General features: G+C 37.9%; 1 protein-coding gene across 3 annotated transcripts in view; it reads right to left on the bottom strand.

Annotated features, from left to right (window-relative positions):
* Positions 1–1,804: 1,804 nt before the first annotated feature.
* Positions 1,805–13,489, bottom strand: part of cpt1ab (carnitine palmitoyltransferase 1Ab (liver)) — a 21,900-nt gene continuing 10,215 nt past the window's right edge. For 2 of the 3 annotated variants that reach the window (XM_026176468.2, XM_026176467.2), the window contains exons 8-19: positions 11,977–12,084; positions 11,259–11,346; positions 8,481–8,676; positions 7,644–7,832; positions 7,440–7,545; positions 5,655–5,768; positions 5,226–5,390; positions 4,579–4,710; positions 4,298–4,450; positions 4,026–4,139; positions 3,748–3,840; positions 1,805–3,645 (exon numbers count right to left, since the gene is read on the bottom strand). In XM_026176468.2, coding sequence (XP_026032253.1) covers positions 3,559–3,645; positions 3,748–3,840; positions 4,026–4,139; positions 4,298–4,450; positions 4,579–4,710; positions 5,226–5,390; positions 5,655–5,768; positions 7,440–7,545; positions 7,644–7,832; positions 8,481–8,676; positions 11,259–11,346; positions 11,977–12,084 — 1,545 coding nt within the window. In that variant the 3' untranslated portion in view covers positions 1,805–3,558. Of the gene's footprint in view, positions 3,646–3,747; positions 3,841–4,025; positions 4,140–4,297; positions 4,451–4,578; positions 4,711–5,225; positions 5,391–5,654; positions 5,769–7,439; positions 7,546–7,643; positions 7,833–8,480; positions 8,677–10,718; positions 10,804–11,258; positions 11,347–11,976; positions 12,085–13,489 lie in introns of all 3 variants that reach the window. The other variant, XM_026176469.2, reaches the window with a different exon arrangement.

The raw sequence follows: 13,489 nt of genomic DNA, 5'->3' as shown, positions 1-13,489 counted from the left end.
GGCGCAAGTGGCACATGGTGACAAGCAGAGGCCACAGATCTTTCTCAAAGTCTACTTTTAGAAAGTGCAAGTCAAGGTTTTAGGTGTCAGTGTCTGTTCCCGAGTGAATGGCTTTTCCATCTTGCCAATTAGGTAAGCCAGCGGTTAAAGCTTCATGGTTTTGTAATTGATTGAGTGAGGGTCTTGTATTTTGAGCAGAGAAGAAAGTCCTTCTTTCATTTGTTAGAATACTAATCAGATGTTCCTTTATGCACAGGAAGTCTGCACAGACTTTATGCTTTTAAAAAACACTTTTGAAAAAGACAAAGAAGTGGCTTTGAAAGCGAAATCTTTTTTTTTTAAGGCAGGTGCACAGAGAAAGAAAACCGTCATGTGTAATGACTTCTTGCCTGCCCCTCTTTGGAAATCTGTCACCATGCAATGCCTTTAAATGTCTTCAATTTAATTTAGGTTAATTGTTGAATGCACCCTGAACAGCCTTAGTGGAGGGACTTATTAATACCCTCAGAGACGGAACTGATTCCTGGGTGCCATCCACTTGAGCTCAACCACCTGTCCAGATGGCAGGCTAATGCCATCACCCAGCTTCCTTTTTATTAAGTAAACACTAAGCTAAGGAAGGAAAGATCTCATTTTCACACCAGACCAGTTTCAAGAGGTTTACAAATTGTCAGAACTAAGAAAAGCTGATGAACATAGCTATGACCTTTAGATGCAGATGGGGGTGAGACGGTTGCAGTTAAAGTAAAATGCAAACAAGGGATAAACAATCGTCATGGTGCAAAGTACATGACCTTTGGGCTTAGGGGGATTTTGAAATAGGTTACAAATATATCACTTTAGGAACACATACACTTTTATGACTTTATTTATCCATGGTCGCTGGAGGATAAAACACAATAACTTTTGGAAATCCCTGAATATGATAACTATTTTTTAATTAGTAGTAGTAGCTTTGATGCACTGCTCTTTCTGTGACCGGTTTCCTCGTTCCAGCAACTTCCAGGAACCGACCTCACCAACCAGCTGAGGAATACACATTTTTCCTGCACTACTAGTGGTGTATGATGTCCAGTATAGAAGACAAGTAAGTAAAACCTTTATGAATGTGTACAGGGTTTACCTCAAAGTACTGCTATGTTTTAGTGCTGTCTAATGGGAGAATTAAAACATTAGCGCTGTTACAGTAATAACAGTAAATATTGATACACTGTATCAAATATGCTCAGAATTTTAATATAGAAATTTAAAAATATAGAAAGTATTTTTCCCACCTGAGTGGGGGAAAAAAAATACTTGCTAAAAATTGGCCTACATTTGAATGTGCTTTTCAATTCGATTTACTGTGATCATGCAGTAAACATTCTTTAGATAAGATGCTTTGTGCCACACTAAGCCTCTAGATTCATTAGTTTCATTAATAAGTAGTACTGGAACAGGTATACTGAATAAAGTGACCCGTGACCGTATGTAGCTGAGTAAATTACACACAACTTCAGAGAGCAACCAACAATAGCACTCACACTACAAAAAGACTAAATACTGAAATAAAAGCTAAACTAAAATGAGCAAATCTACTCCAAAAACTCCTTAAAGCTAAATTATGCTGAGGAATAAATACACAAAGATTATTAGTCTTTATTTTACTTGATTCTAAAAACTGATGCCATGTCTTTGGCCATAAATCGAACAATTCCAATGACTGTTTCGCAGCCTCCACAGTGGCTGTGTGGTGAGTAAAATGCTTTTCTTTGGAGAGATATGTATTAAGCGTAATAAGCAAAAAGGGACACCTCAGAGGTGATGCAGCCATCTGACATTTACTTTATTGTTCAAACATAATTTGGTATATCAGCTGCTTGTCTTTTAACAATTCTTTAAATTAAAGGCAAACATATACAGCTTCATCTTCAAAAACATGCAGCAGTGTAAACATGAGGTCTAGATAAAACTAGTCTGGGATAACAAAACTGTCATGACAAAAGAAAAGGAAGCATTTTATCCATGTTTTTTCTTAAACCAGCAAAACCTTAACTTAGGGGTCATCATTTGTGACGATCCGCTGTCAAATAACCAAGATGTGTTAAAATACAGAAGCTAAAACCTGAAAAAATAAATATGATGGACTGACAACATATACATTATTTAAAAAATGCATTCCTATACATGACTAGAAACTTGCATTTCTTAAAAAATAGCTGAAGAGAAGAAATGATATCCAACTTTACTGAAGAGACCAAAAAACCGACCATGTGATTTTCTTGACTTAAAAACAACAGCTGCAACACTGCTTTGATATAACCAACAATCCGATTGCTCATAAAAGTTTACAGAATTTTTTTTGAGGTGACAAAAGGCTGTACGGGTAGTCTGGAGTTCCTAGGTTTGAATGATAGGGTCAGAGATGGAGTGCGCAACAGAGCTAAAGTACAGTTAATTGGCGATTTCCCCCCCTCAACCCCTCACAAAAGAAGTAAAGTCACTGTTGACCTCACGCTGTCAGATTCAATCCAGACGCACACCTCCCTGTCTTACGAACTCTCACTTCAACAGCAAACTTCACGCTATGCTATCTACCATCTCACTGGAATCACATTGGCATTGTACTGCATTTCAACGTCTAGTGTTGCACATTTACATGTTAGCAAAAGCACTCGTTTTCAGTGTTGTAGCCAGCACCCTAGGACACTAGGCCAAGTTAGCAAAACCTGAGTATGAAAACAACGAACAAGAAAAAATCATGTGCCTTTGTCGCCACTTAATAAGAGTCATAGATGCCAAACCTGAACAAAAACACTGGCTGTGCACTTGGAATAAGAAAAGACAGTAGCAACGTGTTGATATTCAACATTACAGTGATGTAAGGCTCGCTACTCTGATCCAAGCTGAATGTTTATAACTTTTGCAATCACAGACACCTTACTTTACTCCTGTCTGTGTGAAATTACTGGGTATAGCTGCTAAACGTTCAGAATCATCCTCTCTTTAAACCTCACTTTATGAAATAATGGAGAGCACACACAGCATGCAAATTTAATGAAATTCAACATCAAGTTTGCTGCTTTGGTCAGTGCTTCAGGAGCTGCAACTGCAAGACATTAAAGAAACTTAAGGACAAAGCTAACGCATTGGATGGGAACAGAAATAAAGATATTGCACCATCATGCAACTTAAAATGCAATTCAAGTATTTGATGATGCCACTGAACAAGCCTTTAGCTGAAATATGTTAATGCAGATTTGATCTCAGACGCCCTTTCTGCCCTTTTTACATTAGTGGGTCAGTAAGGCACCGGTATGTACAGTCTTGTGAAAAAAAACCAAAACCAACTTTGATCTGTGCATTACCTGTACCCAACACCACCGGTTACTCGCTACGCCTAAATATACAGCTTACATAAGTGCCTTGCAAACGTATTAACGATAATGCTTCCTTTCAATCATCCTTATTTTTGTAACATCAATTAACATAAATATAACCTCTAAACCAACAAGTGACTCTATACAACCTTTTTTTGAATATATGTTACTCATAGCCTTCCACCAGCAAAGACAGCCATCACTTGGAAGCTTTGTTGTTGAGCTCAAAGAGACCCAGGATGTCCAGCATGGCCTGTCTGATGTTGGTCCCAAAACGATGCGAGTCCTAAAAAAACAAAAGAAGAAAGAAATGCAGAAGATTCCAGTAAGCTTTTTCATTTAAAATGGCCATTAAAGAAGAAAAAAAATGGAAAATTAGTGAACTTACAGTTTCTGGGCTTGAGTGTTTGCTGGAGATGTGGAAGTTGATGTGGTTCTCACCAAGAATGATGTAGGAGATGCCATAACCATCATCAGCCACCTTGTGGGCAAAGAAAGCGAGAGAGTAGACTCTGAGCTTATCCCATACACAGTAATACATTTTTATTGCTTTAATATTTCAACTTTTTTTCTAATTTAAGGATTATACAACCTTATGTGTTTTGTTGCAGGAAAACTAACACAAACAGCTGTTAAAGACACTGTGAAAGCTGATGGACAACTTACTGGACCAAAACCACCTCCAGAGGACACATATTCTGGGTGTCTGACCAGATCGAACAGCTCAACCTGCTGCAGAGGAGTCTGGCTGGTGGACAGCTTCCATGGCTCAGACAGGACCTAAATGTAAAGATTTGTGAAATCCACAGATTAAGACACATTATTGTATTGGTCGTTCGCTCGTAACTTTTTTCTATGTATGAAAAAGTTTATAAGAGCAATTATGGGCATTATTCGAGTACCTGTAACACACAAAACTTGTGAAAAGAAGCTCATACCTCCTTCAGGAAGGGTGAATCCTCTCCGAGGTATTTGGAAACCACATAGAGGCAGAAAAGGTGGCGATCGATGCCCTGTCCTGTCATTGCCAAACGGTACAAGTTTTGGTGTTTTTCTGCCGCCAGCTTGAGCAACCTGAGACGCTCTTCTCTCTGTAGAAAGAAATACGAAAGGAATAGAAGTGAAATATGACAAATAGTTTAATAACACAATAACAATAATAAAGTGAAAAAACAAGTAAAAAAAATCGGTAGCACATAAATGAAAGGAGGGGACTTACTGTCTCATCTCCGACCATGGCACGAACAAAGGCACAAGTCTCCACGGTGCAGGAGCGCACCGTTTCTGTTCGACCTTCCCTGAACATACGAGTCATGGAGGCTTCATAAGTCAGGCAAAACTTCCCTTTGTCCTGTTGAGAGAGTAGAATTACATTTAATTAAATCACGATTAAAAAGAGAAAACATTTTATGTAAATATATTTTTTTATGCATTAACAGTAGAAATGATTACAAAGGCCTGCGGCTTTTAGGAGGTTTATGTATTATTATTAGCTATTAATTAAAATGGTGTGACAAATTAAGAAACATACCACAACTAACGTGCAACACCAATGTTTTGTGTCATATTATTAATTAAAGTGCAACATGAATAATTAAAAATAAAAGTTTTAATTCGCTATTAAATCCACTAAACACTGCTTGACTGCCTACAAATCTATGCTGGCCAGCTAGTTGTGACTGCCCTCTGCTGGAACTTAATTTAATTGCATGCGGCTGGAAAGCGCTGGCTTCTGAGAAGTTACATCTACACTTTTAAATATGAGATTGATTTTATAATATTTTCTGTAATATATATATAAAAAAAACTTATTTCAGATAAGGATATGAACAGGGAAAAAAAAAATGGTAGGATGCGGGAACTTACTCTGTAATGGGCCAGCTGCAGGGCAATCTGGATGAAGGCATCAGGACTGGTGCGGCATTTCTTAATCAGCCCCTTTCCAAAGTCAGTGAAGGGGATAATGTGACAGTCCACGTCATCTGCCAGAGCTTTGGCTACTGTCAAAGAACTCTCGATGGCCTCCTGGCACTAGAGGAATAAAGGGAACATAACTGTATGTTTTACTCAGACAAAAATATCTATTTATATATATGCATTTTATGAAGAAACGTCAAGATGATTAAATTATTAGATTAGTTTTAGAAGCTATTTAAATCCAAAAAATAACATCCAATAAACAAACATCTATATAGTTAATTACATCCACTCTGGTGTACTTAGCTTATGCTTCCACAAGAGGGAATCCAAGTTCTGCTAATATAAAATTATGGTGTAAAGTAAAAGATTTTCTACCTCAGCAGGGATGGTCCACTGCAGCCTTTGAGGGCCGGGCAGGTTAGGATGGGGCTTCCCAACACAGTGACCATCTTCAGTGTATCCCAGCTTTGGATCCATGGAAAGTACATGCTGCAAGAGAGTCAACACTTTAACTCATCTCACTCAAAAGTTTCTGCTGTTTTTCTTGCAATGTCTTCTTGCAATTTTGCTTCTGTACACCACCACGTACACTAATTTTAAATTAAAAATCCTTTTTAACACTTGGATTAAAAAAAAAAAAAAATCAGTAAATAACTGAATGAGTTACTGAGTCACTTAAGATGCTGTGTTAGGCATTTACTGCAGCAGTAACCTTCAGATGCGGCTTGCATGCTTAAAAGCACGCTCTATTAAGTTGAGATCTACGGCCTGAGATCTACGGTAGTTCACTTCTTGCAGGGTATATTGCCATGGTAACTTATGCTGTGAACTGTTCCAGACCAGCAGGTATGAAATCACCACCTACTGAACAATTTTCTCCAGAAAATAGCGTCACCATTCCTAGAAGTCTCTTGGACAGTGCGGGGAGTGTAGGAGGGTCTAAAGTGTTTCAGTAGTGTCTAAAGTCTGTTTCCCTGATGAGCATCAGTAATAAATTCAGAAGCAGCTTTGTTGGCCACAGTTTTGCAATAGTAATTTGTTTTTCTATAACATATGATCCTAAAAAGGGACATATCAAATTTGCATGTAAACTAAGCCTATGTTTGAATTTTGTTTTCATATTCAAACTTTACTGCCAAACGTCACTGCAGTCTGCAGAGACTCCGTCATCTGGAAGCACTTATTCTTTTATTCACAGCATGTGATATAGATTCTCTGCTGGGGATATATATTATATGCTTGTGAAGTCTTAATAAAACTTCTGAACAAAGCACAAACTGTGCGTCACATTGTCACAGGAATGTCCATGCATTAATTTGTTGATTTAGAAAATGTTCTTCTGCTTCATTCTAATCTGCTGCCAAGTCTCTTTTACACTACTGGAATTGCAGCTATTGTAGTAAGTTTGTAGGTGACACTCATAGGGATCATTTTCTGTAGAAGAATAATCATATGATGACTCTTAGATTGGTTAGATGCTGCCAGCAGCACCACAAGCTGATAACCAGCTTCATGTGAATGCTTATCCTGATTGCCAAGGCTTAGAGTAAGTGAATCCAGATAACAGAAAGGTATCCTGGGCATGCTGAATTCAGCAGTCAGGTAACCCTGTTCCACTGGCTGCCATACATGTCCATCATAAACTGTTTCTCTCTTTCTCCATACTTCCCATTCTTCCCATCATTCTGGTACAAGTTAAGCTCGGTTTCATCTGTCTACATTTTTTTTCCAGAAATGTGCAGGTCCTTTAGATGTTTTATGACGTACAAGTATAACTTGACCTTGTTCTTAAGTATAACAAGTGCACTTTTTGCAAATCCTCTGCATTTACCTTCATGAAGGCATCTTTAGATGGTAGATTTTAACAATTTTAACAATAACACGTCTACCTCCTGACTTGGCTGTACTGGTTGTCTTTAGTAGTCGTCCAGGTGTTTTGGTGTTGCTCACCAGTAAATTACTCATTTACTAAGACATGAATGCATCAGACTGTTGGTTTGGTTACTTTTAAAGTTTTTGCTCTGATTCTTTTGATCTGTAGTGGTGCAGAGTTAAAATGACAAAACTTGTGCCTAAATATTTACGGCTTTAACTATATAATATTTCTTGTGATATTACGAGATACCGTATTTACTTTTTTCCACAAAACCAGTGACTTACCTCCCACAGATGGCCAACAATCGGAGCATCTGCCCAGGAATGCTCTGCATTCAGTCCCATCGTACCATTCTTGTAAACTATCATATTAAAGGACTTATCAAACCACCTGAAGGGTTACAAAATATTATTAGGTTAATTTGCAAACAGGTTAATGCCACAAACCTACTGAAAATTGGCCATAAAATCTATAAAGTTTATCTCCACCTGTCGTAGCATTTTCCATGGAGCAGGGACTTGGCATAAATGTCCAGAGACTTGACTGGGTTTTTTGCATCGTAGCGCTGCTCTGTATCATCGAGGGTGAGGAAGAAGGCTGCCTTTTCTACAGCATCCAGAGACTGCTTGTTCTTTCCACGGCTGAAGAACATCTCACGGGCCTTTGCCCACGGTGTCCTAACAAGGTAAAAACAAAAAATATGTTCAAAAAGTAAAGCATAGACATAACTGCATGAGTGTAAAATATGTTCTTTTAATCTTTCTAACAGAAAGCATATAAAAGCTGGAGCTAAGTGTCATTTTACATAAATACGCGTACATTTTTCTTTGTCAGTATGAGAAAACTGTGAGCCGTCAACACCACACTCTTTATTACTCCGTAAAAATGTATTTTACTAAGCTTTTACAAAATGCTTGTGAAATCGCTTTTAATTAAATTGCTTTTTAATTACAGCTGCACTTCAAACAAAACAAGTTAGTGGTTAATCTTGTTGCCATGCTTGAAATATGATACATGCCCAGGCCCATATTATTAGCCTATTTTAACATGACTTTGATGTCTCTTTGATTTCAGGTTTATTTTCTTTATTTCAAATAGCAATTTGCAATCACATTTTTAATTTCTTAAAATATATCTTTCAAAATAAAGTTTAAGTTCTACCAGGAGTTTTTGAAGAATACCAAACTCACTGATTCAGCCTATGACCACTGTAAATGTCCACGCATTGCCTACATTGCTGTACTTCGTGTCATGCTACAGATTAAAAAGTAAAATTGTGTGACCTCATCAATCCTGGCTCCAGCTTATTCTGCAATGATACCCACCTATCCCCTGCAGTGAGTGCTGCTAGTCTCTCCTCTCCTGGCAAGGGCTCCGACTTGTCTGCCAAGATCCTCTCCATCTGCTGCTCGATCTCCCGTGGCAACAGCAGCCGGCCATCATAAAACATCCACACCTTGAAGTAACGTCCCTTATGGTACACAACTATGTGTTTGCTCTCATTCACGTGCTGAAGGGTGTCTAGTGGAGAAAGAACAATGACAGGAAGAGAGAAAACAGGAAAACAAGAAAGACAGATGAAGAAAATCTGTGGTTGTGGGGGAGAAGGGTATATTTATATTTGTACATGTGTTGTGTTTTTTCTTTTTAAATAAAAGAACTTGCATACCACACATCATGTGGGTGACTTGTGTGTATAATCAGAAATGCATGTTGTTTAATGCCAACAAGGAGAAATAATTATAGAAATATCAAATATCAAGTGGATGTTGCATTATTTTATTTCTGGTAGCAATACAGATGTTAGTGAACAGTAATTTGCCCCAGAAGTAAAAAGATGTGATATCCAGTTTTCTTTTAAAAGAAAAACATAATTCATTTACACAATACAAAAACTAAGGCGGGTTGAAATGAGGAGTGCAGCAAGTGGGATGAAAAAGGGAAGGACTGGGAACAAGAATGTAGTTGGGAACACAATGCTTGTTTGAACAACAATGTGAACAAATGTGGGAAGCCAGTTTCAAAGCTTTACTTGCATAATCTCATTGCTACTGTGTTATTTTACTACAAATTTGGAGCTTGAGCACTCAAACAAGCAATGTACTTGGTACTGGTAGGATAAAGGGAAACAAATACTTACACCAAGAACAAGCCAAATAATAATATTTAGCCTACTGTAGTTTCTTATAGTAAGGACCTCCATCAGTATGAGTATTCTGGGCCCAGTATACCACAGGGCTGAATTGGAAAGCCGTTCTAATCACTGCAGCAACTCAGATCTTTCTGCTTACAAAGACACTGAATACAACTTATTTTATTAAATTTATTTTTAAAAGCACACTACATTTTTCTATTTTTTAAATGCCTTCAGTCTAAAAAGGTAGCGTTAAATACCTTCTGCTGGGTCCCATGTGGCTGCTAAGCAACACAATTTATTATTATTGTACATTTATTATTGTCTTGGCCTCGAGTCTTTCAGGTTTGAGTTTTTAAACTTAACTGCTCGTAATCTTGATTAGAGGATTTTTACCTCTTCTAAGAAGCTTTTATTTTTTGTAGTAGTTGCGTGCACGTCATTGTGCCTGTAAACACGGCACCTCAAAAAGTTTGGAATGAATATGAATCAAAGTAAACACTTGCTGATTTTCACTGCTTTACTTTACTTCTTAAATTACGTTTAAAAAGAATAATTTTATGTATTACAGAAATTCAATCTACAAGGCCAGAACAATGTAATCTGATCCATTTTTTTATAAAGTTTCCAATTAAGTCATTTTAAAAACAGGTAAAGTCATGTACTTTAAAACAAATGAATACATCCCACTGTTTTTGACAGCATTGTTTTAGTTAATTGCAGTTTGCAGGATTTTTTATTAATGTATAGCTCTCTTTGGGTCCTGACACAGTTATTTTCATATTTATTTTCTAACTGCACTGTCATGAATTTTAACATTTAACATGGAAACTAAGAGTAGACTCTGAGATGTAGCTCTTGTGTTTTTTTGCACTTTCTATGACCATTGCACGTTCTTATCTTGGGGTTAATTTGCTGAGGCATCCCTTCTTGGGAAGACTGTGAGACTGTGTTAACACACAGCAGAATATTCCAGACCAGCAAGCAGAAAGAAAACAACAAGTTCTAAATTTATACAGGTGATCACACTTGTTAATGACAAATTAATCACATTTGATTAACTGCACCTGTCTACTACTAACTCCTTTAATTCCTATGGCAGCAGTAACAGTGTACTTAATGTTTTCCAGGACTGTGAAAACATTATTCTTATAATTCTTTCGTAAACTGTGTATTATAGTAAATACATATTCTGCATATTTTATTTGCATGAAAAATATACTTCTTTTATTTATTTATCTAAGACTGTTTGTCTTCTAAAACTTATGAACTATATTTCAGTGACATGCAAATTAGTCCTAGAATGTGCACACAGCAGCACACATGCATTATCAATTCATAGAGGTCAGACTTCCAACTCAAACTGATGGACAAATGTCCTGAGGAAAAGTACAGTTGGAGTAGAGGAGGCGCCAGCTAAAGACTCTACCTGTTTCTACACCTGGGACACGAGTCGTGTTGAACATATGCTCGTATTGGGCTGAGCACATGGGAATAGTGTGTAGGAGCATGAGCTGAAAAGCAAAAGGGGAGAGTCAAACACAAAGAGATGACAAACTAATTTACTAAAATCCCAGAGAGAGCCGCAGCAGACACACACCTACATGACCAGGAGACTGGATGAAGTGCAGTGGGAGTGATGAGGATTGGTTTGATAAGCAAGGTTTCCAGGGAAAGAGACATGAGCGGAGTCCAGAAACCAGTGGCTTACTATCTCAAATACACCAGCAAAGCCCTGATGCAACAGTATTTTTTAAGAGAAATTTGAAAGCTTTTAGAATATTGTGACATAATGTATCACCTAAACAAATGTGAACATTCCTATGTATTAAAGCCAATAACAGCACAGGGCTGTGCTGATGAGAACGAGTATAGTAATCAGGGTTTCCAAAGGCTATTGCAATGAACATGACCAGGGTCACAGGGGAGAGGGGGGAGAGGGCACGATGGAGACGTGCCCTCCTCTTACCTGTCTCCACACCGGGGATGCGGGAGGTGTTAAACATTCTCTCCCACTGAGCTGAACACAGAGGAACCTTGTTCGCCAGCAAGTATATCTAACGCAGCGTCCGGCACAAAACAGTAAAACAGAGACAATCGAGTGTGAGTCTGTAACAGAGCTAGCTCATGCAATGGTCTTTGCATAAATGCATACAGTTGGATTTGGTGAAAGGTAAGTGGGCATTTTCACAACATATTTTGCTATTGTGCAAGTGTAAGAATTTGCACTTAGGCATCATGCAGCTTGGTGAAGGCAAGGGGCTGACGGGGATGCAGGAATAAATGGCACTGGGGTGGGTTAGTTTCTTTACTAAGCTTTTAGAAAATGCCTGTGATATTGCATTGTTGGTAATTACAACTGCACTTCAAACAAGCAAGCAGAAAGCACAGTGCATGGTTAGTTACGGTGAGCTGAGGGTGACAGAGTATAAATATAATAATTCGTGAGACTGTGGATAACAAACTTACATCAAAGCACACAAGAAATGGTCGTTAAAAGATAAGCAGCTTTTCATTGTAAACTTAAAAGGAAAACACACTGAGATAATACCTATTAATCAGTAAAGTATGAGTTAAATATTTACATGGAGCCAGTGTGAATGAGTAGGAAATTTATATTACAACTATGTACGCTTCACATAGTTCAACAAATCATTAAATGTCAAACAGAGGAGCTCTGTACTCACAGGTTTGATCTGAGCTCTGTCCAGTTTTCTCCTGTACAGCATGATAGAATGAATGGCGTTACCTGCCCTGGCAGCCTGGACGGAGGTCGGGAACACGTACAGGAAATCCTGGAGAAACAGAGATGATCAATAAGAAGTTCTCACATCTTCCTACAGCTTGTGAGGCAACAGAAACATAATAACTACCACTTAAGCTGCACATTTAACCTGTGCATTAAAAAAGTCAGATTGTTGCTTTGTTTTAACTGAATCTTTGTTCATCGTTGGTAAACACAGATGTGTGACCAGTTTTGAAGGTGCACTCAATGTGGAGTGAGGTGTGTACCGTAGTGCAGTGAATCCTGTGCTAAATTCTTGGCATTGTTATTGTTGTAGTTCCACCGATAGATCACACTAAGCAAGTTGCCAACGTCTTATCTAAAGCTGTGCACTTGTACTTTTGATAGCTGATTAATTTATTGAGTAATATGTTGTTCTAAATATTACAACAATACCATAAACATTTGCAGCTCTGTTTTGTTTTAACCTGTTGTAGCACCATTAGTCTTTCAAATATGTAAGCCTAAAGACTGAGATGGCTCATCTGGGAACAGGGACAGTATAGAAACTCCTTCCTTCTTGCTCTCTTACTCACAAGAGAATAATCTACACATCTGACAATTTTTTTTCACTAGATGCCTTTCGTTTCCAACACTTTCAGCAATTTGCGCTTCGACTTGTCTCAAACCACAGACTTTTCGAGATGTTAGCCGAATGTGTTATCCACTAAACTATACATCTGGCAGCACGTGTGGTTTTAATTTTTGGACACACTGGAGTTGTGACTTAATTAAGAGGATGAGTTGTTTACTATGTCAGATGATGAGAAAATGTGTCTTTTATGTCAATTTACACTTTGCCTATTCATACTGTATTGTCTTAAAAAAGAAAATCCAAAGAAAATGATCTTAGGTGTGATCTAGATTGTACAACTCAGTCTGCAAACTGGTCTTTGAACTTGAAGTCTGCAGCTAGCTTAAATCAAACCTCAGATAATGTGTTGTTCTTACAACAGGTAAAAGCTAGAATTGATACAAATGCAATCTGGCCTTTGATTCATTGTAGTTATTTTGGTCAAAGACAATTTGCATAGAGTATAAAGAGGGTTTGTAAGCAAGAGCATGGATCCATTTTTGTTCCGGTTTTAGTGACAGATTTACGATTAACAACTGCACACAACTGACACATTTGCAGTGTCCTGACTTTGTCACTGATCCAGGTAAAAAAATGGGAGGTTTAGATTTATGCAGACACTGCGGCTAGTCAACCCATCCACAAAGTACAGATGCTGTAATTAGGTGATTGGCTGCCAGGATTCTGAAGACTTGACGTCTTTAACTCCAAGACTACAAGACTTCAGCTATAACTTGCCCTGAGAAATTATAATAAAGTATATTATTACTCGTGGACACACGAGGGTTAATGTTGCAGAATGCATATCATTAGGGTACATAGAAAGATTTCAAGTTATTAA

Source organism: Astatotilapia calliptera, chromosome 7 (assembly GCF_964374335.1).
Source record: "Astatotilapia calliptera chromosome 7, fAstCal68.1, whole genome shotgun sequence".
NCBI classification, from domain to species: Eukaryota; Metazoa; Chordata; class Actinopteri; order Cichliformes; family Cichlidae; genus Astatotilapia; species Astatotilapia calliptera.
This window is presented reverse-complemented; position numbering and strand designations above follow the sequence as displayed.